This window comes from Synchiropus splendidus, chromosome 2 (assembly GCF_027744825.2).
Source record: "Synchiropus splendidus isolate RoL2022-P1 chromosome 2, RoL_Sspl_1.0, whole genome shotgun sequence".
Classification (NCBI taxonomy): domain Eukaryota; kingdom Metazoa; phylum Chordata; class Actinopteri; order Syngnathiformes; family Callionymidae; genus Synchiropus; species Synchiropus splendidus.
Window position 1 is genome coordinate 10,329,185 of NC_071335.1, and position 13,731 is coordinate 10,342,915.

The 13,731-nt window shown below is 43.6% G+C and overlaps 1 protein-coding gene across 5 annotated transcripts; it reads right to left on the reverse strand.

Annotated features, from left to right (window-relative positions):
- Window positions 1-207: 207 nt before the first annotated feature.
- Window positions 208-12,926, reverse strand: LOC128753483 (rho-related GTP-binding protein RhoH-like). 5 transcript variants are annotated; one of them, XM_053855225.1, is made up of 17 exons: window positions 12,564-12,926; window positions 11,016-11,910; window positions 10,726-10,850; window positions 10,560-10,648; window positions 10,342-10,418; window positions 10,134-10,274; window positions 7,709-10,053; window positions 7,556-7,641; window positions 7,384-7,429; window positions 7,175-7,287; window positions 5,033-5,157; window positions 4,487-4,646; window positions 4,251-4,421; window positions 3,899-4,067; window positions 3,489-3,612; window positions 2,134-3,402; window positions 1,702-1,885 (listed from the first exon to the last, which is right to left on the reverse strand). In XM_053855225.1, exons 1-16 carry the CDS (start codon window positions 12,787-12,789, stop codon window positions 3,357-3,359), a joined length of 4,938 nt encoding a protein of 1,645 aa, XP_053711200.1. In that variant the 5' UTR covers window positions 12,790-12,926; the 3' UTR covers window positions 1,702-1,885; window positions 2,134-3,356. The 5 variants fall into 5 exon arrangements, with proteins under 5 accessions (XP_053711201.1, XP_053711200.1, XP_053711198.1 ...); XM_053855223.1 differs by having other exon boundaries at window positions 2,134-2,246; window positions 2,641-3,402; window positions 7,175-7,429; XM_053855224.1 differs by having other exon boundaries at window positions 4,520-4,646; window positions 7,175-7,429.
- Window positions 12,927-13,731: the final 805 nt, after the last annotated feature.

The following is a 13,731-nucleotide window of genomic DNA, read 5'->3' on the forward strand; positions in this document are numbered from 1 at the left end:
AAGCTGGACGACAGTGTAAATGTTGTGATTTTCGAAACCAAGGATGACATTGTTTCAAGAAGCAAACCTGTCTCATTCAATCTTTCTTTCAAAACAGACCAAACTCTTGCAGTTGCTCGTGCAGTGAACGCAACATGGTGCATTATACGTACAGCTCAGCCTGGCATCATCCTGGCTCACAACTGCGTGAGTTGTGACTGAGATGCTAAACAAGCTCATCTTTAAATGAAGCCGGCTTCAGTTTAGAAAGTGACTCAACAAGCTTTATCATTTCCTGTCACAACGTAGGGTTTTTTTTTGCTTTCACAGGAATGAATGCAGGGTGTATAAATGATAAAATAATCATCAGTAATGTTCAACAGTTATGCTATCTAATTTAATACAAACAGTAAATTAATTGTCAAAAATGTGCATCATTGCAGACTTCACTGAAGACCTCAAAAATAATCCATGATCCACAAAGGAATGACTTCTAAAGAAAAATATTTTATGAATCTCATAGATAACATCCATATATATCCATAAAAACACATTTTGACTGAATGTTCACAATATCTCACTGTTTTCAAAATTGGAAAGAGGATGCCTTTGATAGTTACACAGAATAAATAACATTTCTGAATAAGTGAAATATTCATCAAGGATTTCCGAAGAGGACATGACATAATTCAAAGATAATGCGCAGCGGATCAGATGAACATAAAACAAAAAGAAAAAAATAGTAAAGAAAAGAAATCTTTATAAACCTCAAGCAGTAATTCACAAAAAAACAACAGTTATTACTATTTTAGCCACATGTGAGGTATCCATTTTCAAATAGATTCTTTTTAAGAAGTCCTCTCTGAATTTAACTCGATCTGTTAATTTGCTGCCCATGAATGTATGACTCGAGTTTCCTGGCGAAGACCTAAACTGAGCCATCATGACGAATGTGAATTGCAAAAAACGATTTATGCCAAAAATAATTCTCAATCTTTCTTTCAAGTCTAAGAACTTGATGGTCATAAATGGATTGTATCCCCATTTGAGGTTGAATTGTTGCATGAATAGTTCTGGACGAACAACAAGTTCCCCGCTCCGTCAGTCCATCGCAAAGCATCAGAACACTTTGCACTGGTTTAAACTGAACATACGTCGCCGGGCCTGCTTCCGGGTCTGGCGTACTGCCGACCGCACTGCGTGCTCAAACACTTGTTGCACTCCACGGTTGCCAAGTGAAGAACATTCCAGGTAGCCCTTGGCACGCACCTCCTGAGCCACGTGTCTACCTTCAGCAGGTGAGATGCATTGGCCGCGGTGTGCCGGCGACTCCCTCAGGTCAGTCTGCGTGGCCACAATCAGCACGGGCACCTTTGGAAGGTGCTGTCGGACTTCTGGAATCCACTTGTTCAGGATGTTAGCAAAGGAGTTTTGGTTGACAACAGAGTAGCAGATGAGCACGACGTCAGCCTGCTGGTAGGATCTGGGTCGAATGGGCCGGAAGCTGTCGTGACCAGCTGTGTCCCACAGTCCCAGACTGACCAGAACCCCGTCCATGTACACCTCCACCCCAGTGTTGTCAAAGACCGTTGGCTTGTAGGTTTCTGGAAAAGTTTCAGAGGTGAAGCGCACGAGCAGAGCTGTCTTTCCGACCGCGCTGTCTCCGACTAGAACGCATTTCACCGCCAAATCCGTCGAATCGGCCATGTTTCTTTCTGAGAATCAGCTGGGTTTAGAAGAGAAGGCTTTCCAGGTTGTGATCCAAAATGGCAGCAGTCAGTTGGGGAAACGTAGAAAGTCATGTGGAATCCAACCAATGACCTATTTAAATCAGAATCCCAGTTGGTTCACAAGATTCTTCTCTCGGAGTTGACTCATCCCACGCCGGCAAATATTCCTGAAAGGGCTATTTAAGGGGAAAAAAGAAGGTGGGTAAAAGGGTATTTACAGTAGTTCTTCATTGTTGAACATTTACATTCAACTGTTTGAGAAAGAAATTCACCCGAGTGCTCGTAATGAGAAATGTAAACGCTGAATCAACAACAATGCTAACAATGTTAGCAATGATTGAAAGTCGAGGTCAGCTATCATGTAAAAGAAGACTGAAATGTCTATCTAAACACAAAAAACAGTGGATAAGTTTGAGATCATCACCTTTTATCTGGAATGTGAGCGCCACATGATATCGCAGGCCCAGCGTCGCCCCAAGGTCATGCTCTTTACCATCGCACCTAACTCATCTGAAGAGCCTGATGTTTCAGCAGCTGCTACTCAAGGTTGAGAGTCGGGAAGTGAGAAGAGTGAGAAATACAAACGCAGAGGAGGGACCCCTCACTGAAGGTTCCTCCCATGCTGCAGCTGGTGACAGTTGTTATCTAGATCTTTCTAAAGTGAACACTGTACAGTAGTTGGAAACAAACTACAATGATCAATCAAGACTTAAGTTCATGTTCATAAAAAAGGCATTTGACTATCGATAGACAGCAACCTATTACCATGAAATACTTTCTAAGCAGAGCATAAAACAGTTGCAATAATTCTATATGAAAATCATAAAATTGTTTGAGACGAATTGAAGGTTTCTAATAGCAACTACAGAGCTTCGCAATGAAAGATGTCCATCACACATGGGCTTTGTTTTTCTAGAGAGGTATGTCCCACCTTGGTTGAAGATGAACTCCTTCCCCTGGTGGAGGAGTTTGGTATCAGTGGGTCTAGTTTACACAATGGACAGATGTGGCAGGAGATCGAAGGACAAGTCCTTGATGAAGTCAACAGTATTTACAAAAACTGAGGAAATGTTAAACAATGAACAGTGAATGGAGAGCACAAAAATGTGTTAAGTAATTGCCTAAATACTGAGTGTCGTTCCAGTAGGTCAAATACTGAAAAATCTGAGTCTTTAAAATAAATTTTATTCTAGTCCTTTGCAAATATGAAAATAAAAACATCTGTTTTTTTTCTGTTGCCAAAAATATACACACATAAAAAAACTCTTCATTAAGAATGTCCAAGTGAATTCTTCACAGATGGAGTTAAAAATTACAAACAATATCGGTTGTCAGAAAATACAAATCTGCGGGTTCACAAACAACAATCATTTCATGACTTACAAAATATATTTAAGAGAAAATATGCAACAGGATTTTTAGAAATTGTTTAAAAATGTAATGCCAAAAGCACCTGGATTACCTTGGATATACATTTTCAATGGTAACGTTGCAATAATTCTTATATTTTCTAAAAAGCCATAAAGGCAAACTTTAAAAAAAGAAGAAAATTCCAAATGTTGATGCATTGTGGCTTCCATTAACATTCACTCAAATGACACCATCCTCATGTGAGTTGTTAGAAAGTCTCCATGAAGCATGCTGAGTTCACTTCAAAGAGACCAGCACCAGGCCTCGGTTCGGCTCTGTAAACCTGACAGCGAAGGGATGAGAGAAGCATGTGGGTGACTATGAGCAAGGCGCATACGAGTGTGTGTGTGTGTGTGTTTCTGCCTTCACCTGTAGTGTCTGTTGTTGAGGTAGTCTATAACAGCAGGACGGATGCGGGCCACGCCTCCCTGGCTGTGGTTCCCTTTTCCTGTGATGACTGAGAGCTGAGGTCGGCACAGACCCTGCTCATATTCTACACCAACCAGAGAGACATTTTTATGTCAAACGCAGGGGTGGAGATGAAAAGGAAGAACAAACATCAAACAGATCGTCACCCGCGCTCTCGAGTGGGCCAGAATATATAAGCCAAGAGTAAGAAGACATTATTATTCTGTTCATAGTGTCGAGGGTTGCAGAGCTATTGTTTAATTTATATTACTTTCTAAAACACCCAACACATCAAAGATGAACAAACTCTGATAAACAAACAAGTTTGACGTCGTGACATGTTTGAGGTCACAGGTCAAACTGCCCCGTACCTTTGGTTTTGTCCTGTAGAACCTTCGCCAGGTACTCAAGGGCTTCTTCCACATGAAGCCCGTGCAGGTCCAGGATATTTTGGGGAAGCAGCGTGGAGTTGACCTTCTCAAAGATTTGAATGGCTGCACGGTGGTTAGCTTCACGCATGCTTTGTCCATGAAGGTGTCCCTGAAAAACACGAGCAGGGAGGCTTCTTTTTCTAATGGGGTAATACGAGTTGTGTTTTCATTATTGCATTATCTTGAAACAATAATTGTGTCAGATGATGAATAGATAACTAAATGACCAGCCGGATTATCAGTGTAGCAGACTCGCAGCTGAACGTCTGCCAAACATCTTCCACCTTCTCACCTGTTGTGCATAAAATGATGCCACCTCTCTGCGTCCTTGCTTGAAAGCCTCTGCAGCTTTAGAAAAGTTCTCAAGCTGTCGTCTCCTCTGGAGCCTGGCCTCGGCCCTGAAGTCCTCATACTGTGGCTCCTCCGTGTCCTGGTATTCCATCACTTTGGACTCGAGCGCAATCTGAATTAACAGGATGCATGGAAGTTTAATTGTATAACTACACCAGTTGTTGAGATGCCAGCTACTTTTCCACTGAAAACAAGGTTCCTGTTTGAGACCTTCTCTCTCTCTTTGCTGGTGGCCCGCTGGTGATCAGAGCGGGGTGTGACTGGAGCGACGACAGTCTTTGCTGGAGCGTCATCCAGTAAGGAGTGAAGAAATATCTCCGTTTGAGCCAAAGAGTAACTGCGCACGCACGCACGCACGCACACACACACACACACACACACACACACACACACACTATTAGCCTGGATTTTCAATACTGACTTCACAAAAATGCATCAAGACAGTAGACCAAATTACAGTGCCATGTTTTTGTTATTTTCTCTATGAAACAGGTGTAACACAGTCAGCCAAGCAGAGAGCTTTCTGCTACTGATGTTTTCCCTGGTGCTAAATAGAGATCTTTTTAAAGTCTGAATTTGCAGTGAAAACAAGTCACAGCTGCACAGACACTTATTTATATCTTATTGCATCATGACATGGCAAACTGCACTGAGTCAAAAATGTGTCAGTGAGATAGAACTGCAATTTGTCTTTGTACAAGGTGATGAGTCACTAATTCTTACTTGTGGTCTCTGAAGATGTCCTGGAGGAAGTGCCTATCGATGGTGGGGAATTTGGCAAACAGCTGGTCTTCTTTCAGCAGCGTGGCACCGTCACGTTTGTCGATGTCAGCGCGATCCTGCCTGCTCTGGAATGGAGAATTGTGAGGTCAGAGAACTGTAAAATCACGTTGGGTGACCTCATTTCCAAAAAGATCTCATTCTGGGGTCAGTGACAAACCACTTCAATGAAAACTGACAAAAATTGAGTTCTAAGTACCTCTATCATGTGAGGGAAACAAGAGAAGGCACAACAATGCTGGACCTGAGACGACAAAAATACGAGGCTATATGCTATATCTCACAACGTACACTGCACCACTGCGGAGCATGCACAGCTCATCACCAAAAGGAGACTGAAACACAATTACCACACTAAGAGGAAAATGTTCAGACTCTCGACTGCAACTACAGAAGGGAGTTGATCCAAGGATCTGAGTTGGACGTGATCTAAGCTTGTTAGTTGAGCATTTCACATAATGATATTCTTAACTTCTCTCTTGTGTTTTTTGATACTCAAAATTGATCGCTCAACACCCCACATACCGCTTTAAGAAAATCATGTGACTGTGTCAACTCAGCAAAAACGCCAAACTGTTTGAGGAAGCCCATCTATCAACAGGATGCAACTGCTGAAACAATCTAATCTCACGGTTCCTTGTGAATGTCTTATGGAGCATCTCCAGGGGAACCGCAAGTTGTCTGTGGGAGCATTTTGATCTCCTATCGGAGAATAATGCATTTATTTCAATCTCCTTGTTTTAGCCAGTTTTGTCTTGTTCCATTCTAATTCCAATTAATTTCAAGGTAACTCTTTATTAGATTTGCAAGAAAATAGACTTAATTTACAAATTTTTTAAACATTGCAAAAAAAAAAAATTATATATATATATATGTGTGTGTGTGTGTGTGTGTGCATGTATGTGTATATGTATGAAAAAACAAAAAGTCTATAAGTCTACAACCATCCTCATGCAAATTGTTTTTCACATTATAATACATGTTCACATTACCGTATTTTCCGGACTATAAGCCACAACTTTTTTATCGCTGTACCCTGCGGCTTATAAAACAATGCGGCTAATATATGGATTTTTACAAGGGATATTCCAATCAATCGGCCACCGATTACGAAACTCTGAACTTGTTGTGATCTGTGAATGCCGACCACTGCCTGTCATTGCCGGTCACAAAATCCGATCACATGTGACAGCAGCCATTGTGATGAGGCACCGCCCGCGGTTTGTGATGCGTCCGCTCCTCCCTGCCGACTCGCCACTCGCTTGGCAACGGCGTGTCTAATGCGGAAGCTTTTTTTCAGTCTGTCATGTCAAGTTTGCATCCTGCAGCACATGCACGTTAAAAGGCGTCAACGCCACAAATTCAATACGATATTTAAAACACCAGCACTTGAGAGAGAGTTTTCTGGTGCTCATGAAAGTGAAACTGCAGGAACCAGGGGTCACTCGCCGGTCTGAGCATGACATTTTTTTCAAAACTAGTACTAGAGGATCGCTAGAAGTGATCCTCACGCAGACAGCAACAGTGCACCCGTGGCTTATAGACCGGTGCGGCTTATGTATGAAAAAGATCCATTTTCCTTCTTAGATTTGGTGGGCGCGGCTAATATTCCGGTGCGCTCTGTAGTCCGGAAAATACGGTATTTAAAGATATGGAATAATACAATATGAATTAAAAGACTTGTATACAAATCACTGTCAACTCATTCTGTTAAGTAGGTTGCAGGGATTTTTAATGTCCAGTAGGTGTAGCAGCAACACAGTGTGTCATTGAGTCTTCACACTTTATGATGGCTCATTGACCAATCACTAGGAATGAGTGATGTGTGATATCAATGTGAGGACTAAAAATGGAGTTTAAATGCCAGTTTCGGATTTCTGGATTGGCATTTTTCCTCCAGTGCCCAATCCCACTTTGTGTGGTTCGATAACCAATCGCGGGATCAGGATCAATGCATCTCTACTTCTGACCCTCATCATTCTGCCCTCTTGTTGTGTTAACCATGGTCACTATGCCAGCGCTACACGAGTGCATGATAAGTTGGCTCTTAATTTTGGATGGCTCACGCCATAACAAGATCTTCACCTTCTCAACATTCCTCTGCAAGGCCTGCTCCTCCTTGATAATATCTCGTAGAGATACAGGCTGACGCGGAACACACCAGCCATCTGTGTTGGGCTTCACGTCGTGTGACAAATCTAGAAAATAGGATACCAGTTCACATATTTTAAGCAAAGAAGAACATGAGGCAGCAGAAACTTCAAAGTGAGTAAAATGTGGCGTTGCATACTTACTTTCTTGGAGCAAGTGAAAAGAAAGAGCAGCTTGCCTCTGTCTTTCCTGTCAATACAATAACAATAATCACTCTTTACTGAGCCACTTTGAGTTTCGTTCATCTCATTACCTATCTGTGGTCAGCGACTCTGGGGAGCACAGGTGGGCGTATCTTTCTAACAGCTCACTCACCTGAATTGTATCCTTCCACTTCTGGTGTAGAAGTTTGGCCAGGTTCAAGTCCAACTGCACAGTGTACTCATCAGACGAACATGTATCTGAAGGCATGAGATATAAGTTAACCACAGTCATCTGCTACTGACAACCTAGTTGTACCACACATACCTGGGTCTACACCCACAGGTCCGAATAATTCAGTAAGCTGCAGAGCCACCTCGGTCGGTAGCTTCATCTCCACACTACGTATCTCCATATGTCCACTTCTTCTCTCCTCTTTGTGGTGTGTGTCATTCTTCTGCTTCTCAGATGTTTCAATCTCATCCAACTCGGCTTGTAGAAGTCTGTGGATCTCATCCATACTCTGGATATCCATATCTGTCCCATGGCCTGATGTTCCAATCCAGGCTTCATCATCAAACTGATATTCATGTCTCTGGAGGACATCAAGGCTCTCTGATTTGTCCACCTGGCCAGGTTTTTCTTGAGATAGCTTTGTGTGAGAGCACGACTGCACATCCAGACCTTCGCTGAGCTGAAGCTGCTCCGCTCCAGAACAAATTAGGCCAACATCCTTTGACTCACAGACTTCTGTTGTGTCCACACTTGGTGATTCGATGGTGACTTCCTTAGCCGACTCTGCACTCATCACATCTTCAGTCACACAATCCTCTCGTACATCAGCTTCTTCAGGTTTAAACATAGACCTCGGATCATTGGTGTCCCTGCCAACCTCCACATGCTCCTCTTCCTTGAAAAACTTCTCCCCTGAGTCCAACAAGAGATTGGTGGTCCACTCGAGGTCTTGATGGCATTTATCATACAGGTCTTCTAACGTATCAAAAGTGACTAACTTAAAATGGCGACTGAGAATACGGAGACTATCAAGCCTATCCTGAAACGAACCAAAATCACTCTCCTCCACTTGCGTACCCTTCTCATGAACCACGTGGTAAGGGACCTGGACGTGGGCCGAGGAGTGAACACTAGAAGTCTTGGGCACGAATTGCGAAGAATTGCCTTCGATAACTTTAAAACCATTAGAGAGGCTGGATATGACATCGTCCAGCTTGTCTGAGCTGTCCGGACGATTGAGACGCCACAGGAGGGCGAAGTCTTGAGGTTCAGTCTGAGTGACCCGTCCTCCGTCTACCCAAGGACAGCGCAGCTGTTCATCAGGGACTTCGTCGGAATTAGAGTCAGCATTAGGGTCGTCGGTTGGACTGTCCTGCCAAACTGGCCTCCCCTCAGCGTTTGGATGCTGAAGCGGCTCCAGGGAGGGGTCCGGGAAATTTTGTGGGAAAGTCAGGGCTAATTTACATTGCTTTCCTGATCTGTGACGTTGCTTTGGCAACATTCCACCTACACCGGTTTCATGGGAGCTTTCACATGCCTGACCTGAGAGGCTAGAATCATTCCTGGTCGTACTATTCATGTTTTCTTTGCCATTACTCATACTGGTAAGAATCTGGCCAGCTATTCCAGACTCTCCTTCACCTTCACCACTAACTATACTGTGAGTTTCTGCCTCTTCTTCAAGCCCTGTACTCACTTCAGAGCACTCTGACAGAGGAACCGCGCTGGTTGAATCTAACTTCAGAACATGTGAATAATTAGTTACATCCTCCGTTGAAATTTCAAGTTTGTCTTCATCTATATTTACATCCACAGTATTAGCTTCAATGTCTACCAGGCAGCCTGATTCCACTCCACTTCCAGGAGGATTTGTGCAATGGGGATCTTCCTCAAAGCTGACCTCTGCAGATGGAGATGAGCAGGACGGTGATCTAGTGTCATCCTGGACTTCCCCAGTCTGAATGAGATCAAGAAGCTTCCGGAACTCAGCGAAATCAGGCCCAGAGTGTACTTTTAACGTGTCCACATCTCTGTTCTGGCCATCGTCTTGCTTTACATCTTCTCTCTGTCTCTCTCTTTTCCTCACTGCGCGCTGCTCGAGGGTCTTTTCGGTGGGCCAGTCTCCTTCGAAATTCAAATCTCTGGTTGTTTCCTGTTCTTCCTGTTCTTCTGTCTTCCCATCCTCCCGCGCTTCTCCGTCAGTGACTTCTGATTGGCTCATGTCTTTGAGAAGATGACTTTGATCCTTTTTTTCAAACTCTGACTTCCTGCTTGGTCTTTCTCGTCGCTCCCTTTGTTTTATTGAATCACAAAATGCAACTGGAATTTCATTTCCATGGTGACCGTCACTCATCACGGACTCCACCACACAATCTGGTATCTGCTGGTTAGCACCCAATTGAACTGGAAGTACACTTGCCTCAGAGTCCACTGAGTCTTGATCTAAGGATTCTGTCCGGTCACCTAACTCATTGGTTTGAAGTGAATCAATTTTCTCCATGGATTTGTGGATGCCATCATCCACTTTGTCCTCCTCGGCTGAATGGCCATCAGAGGACATGTTGGGAAGTGATAGATGAAGGTTGGAATTCTTGCTGCCTTTTGTCTGTTCAGAGTCTCCAACAATGTCAGGAGCAGTGTTATTAGAAGTGAGTGGCCTGGCAACAACACATCAAATGTCATTTGTATGATAACACAGCGCATGTACTTCACAGTTGTATTTTTCATCAATACTCACTTTGTGCCTGTGTTTTCCACAGGGAGACACTGTTTCCTCTCCGGTGCTGCTGACCCCATAATGGAATGGACTGTAACAAAACGCTCATAATTATCAAGCATCCTTCGAATTCTTTCCACTGGTACGTTATGTCTGGAGCGCCTGAAAGACATGTATTCTTTTATTGTGACCTGACAGAACAGGTGTGGATATTCTGCCATGGCTCTACCTCTCGAGCTCTCTGGGCTTGTTCTTCCACCAAGTATCTGGCTCTCGGAAAAGTACTTTGTAATTGTGAATCAGTGCCTGGAGCAGAAAAAACAACCATGTGTTGTATGCGCAGGACTTTGTTATATAACAGTTTCAACTGTGTTTGAAAACACACAGCAGGATGTACAGGATCTATATCTATATACACATATGCAACATTCTATTTGATTGACTGACCTGGGCAACATACGGCTTCATCTCCCACCCCTGCATATTAGTGTTGTCAATAATAATGGGGTGAGCACCCCTTCTAAACGCCTCTTTTGCTGTATGGAAAGAATAGAAAAAAAAAGTTGTTATAACTGACAACGTTGCTGCAAATAATGCATGCATGTCTGCTTACCTCTCCCATGGTTCCACTCATGTGCCTCCCCAAGGACATTTGGGTTGAACTGATAGTGTCCATTGTGAAGGAAAAAGTCATCGGTGCTGAGAATGACAGCACCCGGATTATGCTCCCTCAAGGCTCTGCAGAAATACAATTGCTTTAAGTTGGTATGGAAATAGTCACACTATAAATGGAAGAGTAGAAAATCTCTCAACTTTCAGGTACCAAAAAATGAAAGTAAAATTACAGAGTTACAAGAAAGCGAAACTGTGGCTAGGAGTGAAGAACTCGCTTTGCTTACAGACCTGGCCAAAGTTGATTTTCCAGATCCTGGAGCACCACGTAGCAAAACCAGGACCTTCCCTTCCAATCGAAGCCTCCTGGAGCCTGCAACCTCAGGTGGAGGTGCAGGGAGGGCCCATGACTTTGGAATAGAAGCTCTAGGTGCTGGATTGGCAGGAGCACAATTTACCCACGAAGGAGAGTTGGGGGCAACGACGGGGGTCATGAAGAAAGGTTGTTGGTGGGAAGCATATTTAGGAGTAAAGACGGGTGAATCAAGGTTCCACTGTGCTGTTGGATAAAGCTGTGACCCTGCTCGTCCTAGATTATGTTCAGGCTGTCCTGTTGCAGTAGTATTAGGAGCACTGTGAGAGGAATCTTGCTTTTTATATACTTGGAAAGCAGAAGTCCGTCCTAAAGCCGGAAATTCCAAAGAACCTTTCTCTACAGGGACCTCTGTCACGAGATGTTGATCATTTATTATGGAGTCCTGACACCCTGGTCTTTCGGGTTCCCAGGACAATTTCTGCTGCAGGTCTTGTTGAACAGAGGATGCACTCGGATGACCGATTCGGATCGACCGATCATGCTGTAAGCCATCTGGAGTGTGGACTGAGGAGGCGGCTGGATCAACAGACGGAGGCTCAATCGTGTGTACATCTTGCATTAACTCCTGCTGTGCAGTTAGTAAATTCAACTCCTCATCGACAAGTAGGTCGAGCTCTTCTGTCAGAAGATCAGGTTTGGTGGAGGAGGAGCACGGCTCTGATGGACCAAGAGGCAGCTCAGATTGAGAGGGTTGTTGAGTATTCAGCAGGACTGCAGCTGTATGTTCAAATCCAGAAACTGGTGGAGAACCTGAGGGTGGAGGCTCGACCGTCACAGACAACTCCAAGAGGGAGTCCATTGCGTTTTCAACTGTAAAAATATCAGACAGTACATGGACAAAAAACATGAAATGACAGGCTAAATATTTGCTAATACATTAATAGGCCAACTGGAGCTGTTCCAACATCCTCAGTATGTCTGAGGACTCTGATTCAACTGTCAGACAAATCAACATTGCAATGAATTCAAATACTCAAAAAATGCATACAATACACGTGATCAGGAGGGTTAAATACACAGCTGAGCATTCAAAAAATGCTATATACAGCACCTGCAGCTAAGTGTGTAACAGGTCAAAGGGAGAATGATTAAGGGAGTGCACTTCTGGGACAGGGGAAAAACATTTTAAAGTGTAGATGAAACATACCCCTTAGCTTCCAACGTTAATACTACAGGTTTACAGGGTAAAGTCGGCTCATAAATACGATTAATTCCACTAGAACTACAATCCAACGCGTGTACAACTATGCTTTCAATAACATTTAGTTAAACATTACTTGTAGGAGCCAAGAGTGCTTAAGAAGGGTGTAGTAAATAGTAGTAGTATTACAACCACTATTGCTAGCTATACACATCGTTACAGGGAAAGTTAGAAGACCCGTGAAATGAGCGCGGTAGTTAGTTAGCATACGTGCAGTAAACAAACTCTGAGGCAGCAGGTTGAACTTGAAGTCGTCCCTTACCTTTAAAGTCACACTCCGACAACACAATGTATATGACATCTGGGTCCACGTTAGCAAACATCTCTTGCATGTTCTGTACAACTTGCTCCTGGACTGACACACTGGGAACCGAGTTGGTCGCCATTGTGCTGTCAAGAGGTTGTCGGAAGCCAGTGTTGTTGCTGAGGTCTGGTCCACCACTGGGGGCTCTTGCTGGGCTCTGGCCCAACTTCTTTCTCCGGGGCATCCCGAACTGCGAGTCGCGCACTCATCTGCGGCTGTACTGAGACAGGCAGCGCTGGAAAAGAGGCGTGTTCATGGTGACTTTAGTTAGGCGCGTCGCCTCGAGATTCATAGTTGTGAATCGTAGAAACACGACTCGTGCCAAAGTCCACCGGAAGATAATAACCAGGAAGTTGTGACCCTGGCTTCAAAATAAAAGCTTGAGTACGCATGGTTATCCGGAAAACAGAAGTGTTGTTTACATTAAAATGTTTACATAGTGCAGAAAGAAACAAAAACCCATTTATATGCAACGGCTGTTTGCTTTTCACACATGTTTTCTTTCTTTCTTTTGCATGCGATGCAATTTCGGGCAATTTCTCGAGGCCTCAGGCCTCTATGAACAAGAATATATTTGAAATCATCATGACACAACATGTCTATCTATGCAGTGACAGTAATAATCGGTTTATTGCTACACTTTCTTTTAGACATTAAAAGCACAGCAAATAATACCCAAACCACTGTTAAGATGGCAATATGGATCTATTTACAAATTAACCTTTGGGAGCTTTAAAATACTCTCCTCGCTGTCTATCAATCTAAACACCGTCCAGCAAAACATAGTCGGGTTATCTCAGAGGAACTATCCCGCTGATCCTCTGCTCCAAGAGGAGTCTATTCCCATTGGTTCGGTGCCGGTCCAACCGAGTGAAGTTGAAGTGACAGAAAAATGTCACTGTTTTCCATGGGACGCCTACAGCGTGTATGGACTTTAATGGAGCCTCAGGAGAGATTTGGATAAGTGGATGGCGGTCGATGGGTGGGAACAATTAAAATAAGGTACAGAACAAAATCACACAGAGAAATGTCCGCTTCGATCCTTATCGTTCTACGTGTTGCAGAGCCGTAGATTGACAGAGTCAAAGTGTGACGATGCTGTTGTGTCTGACTCCCGCCATGTAAA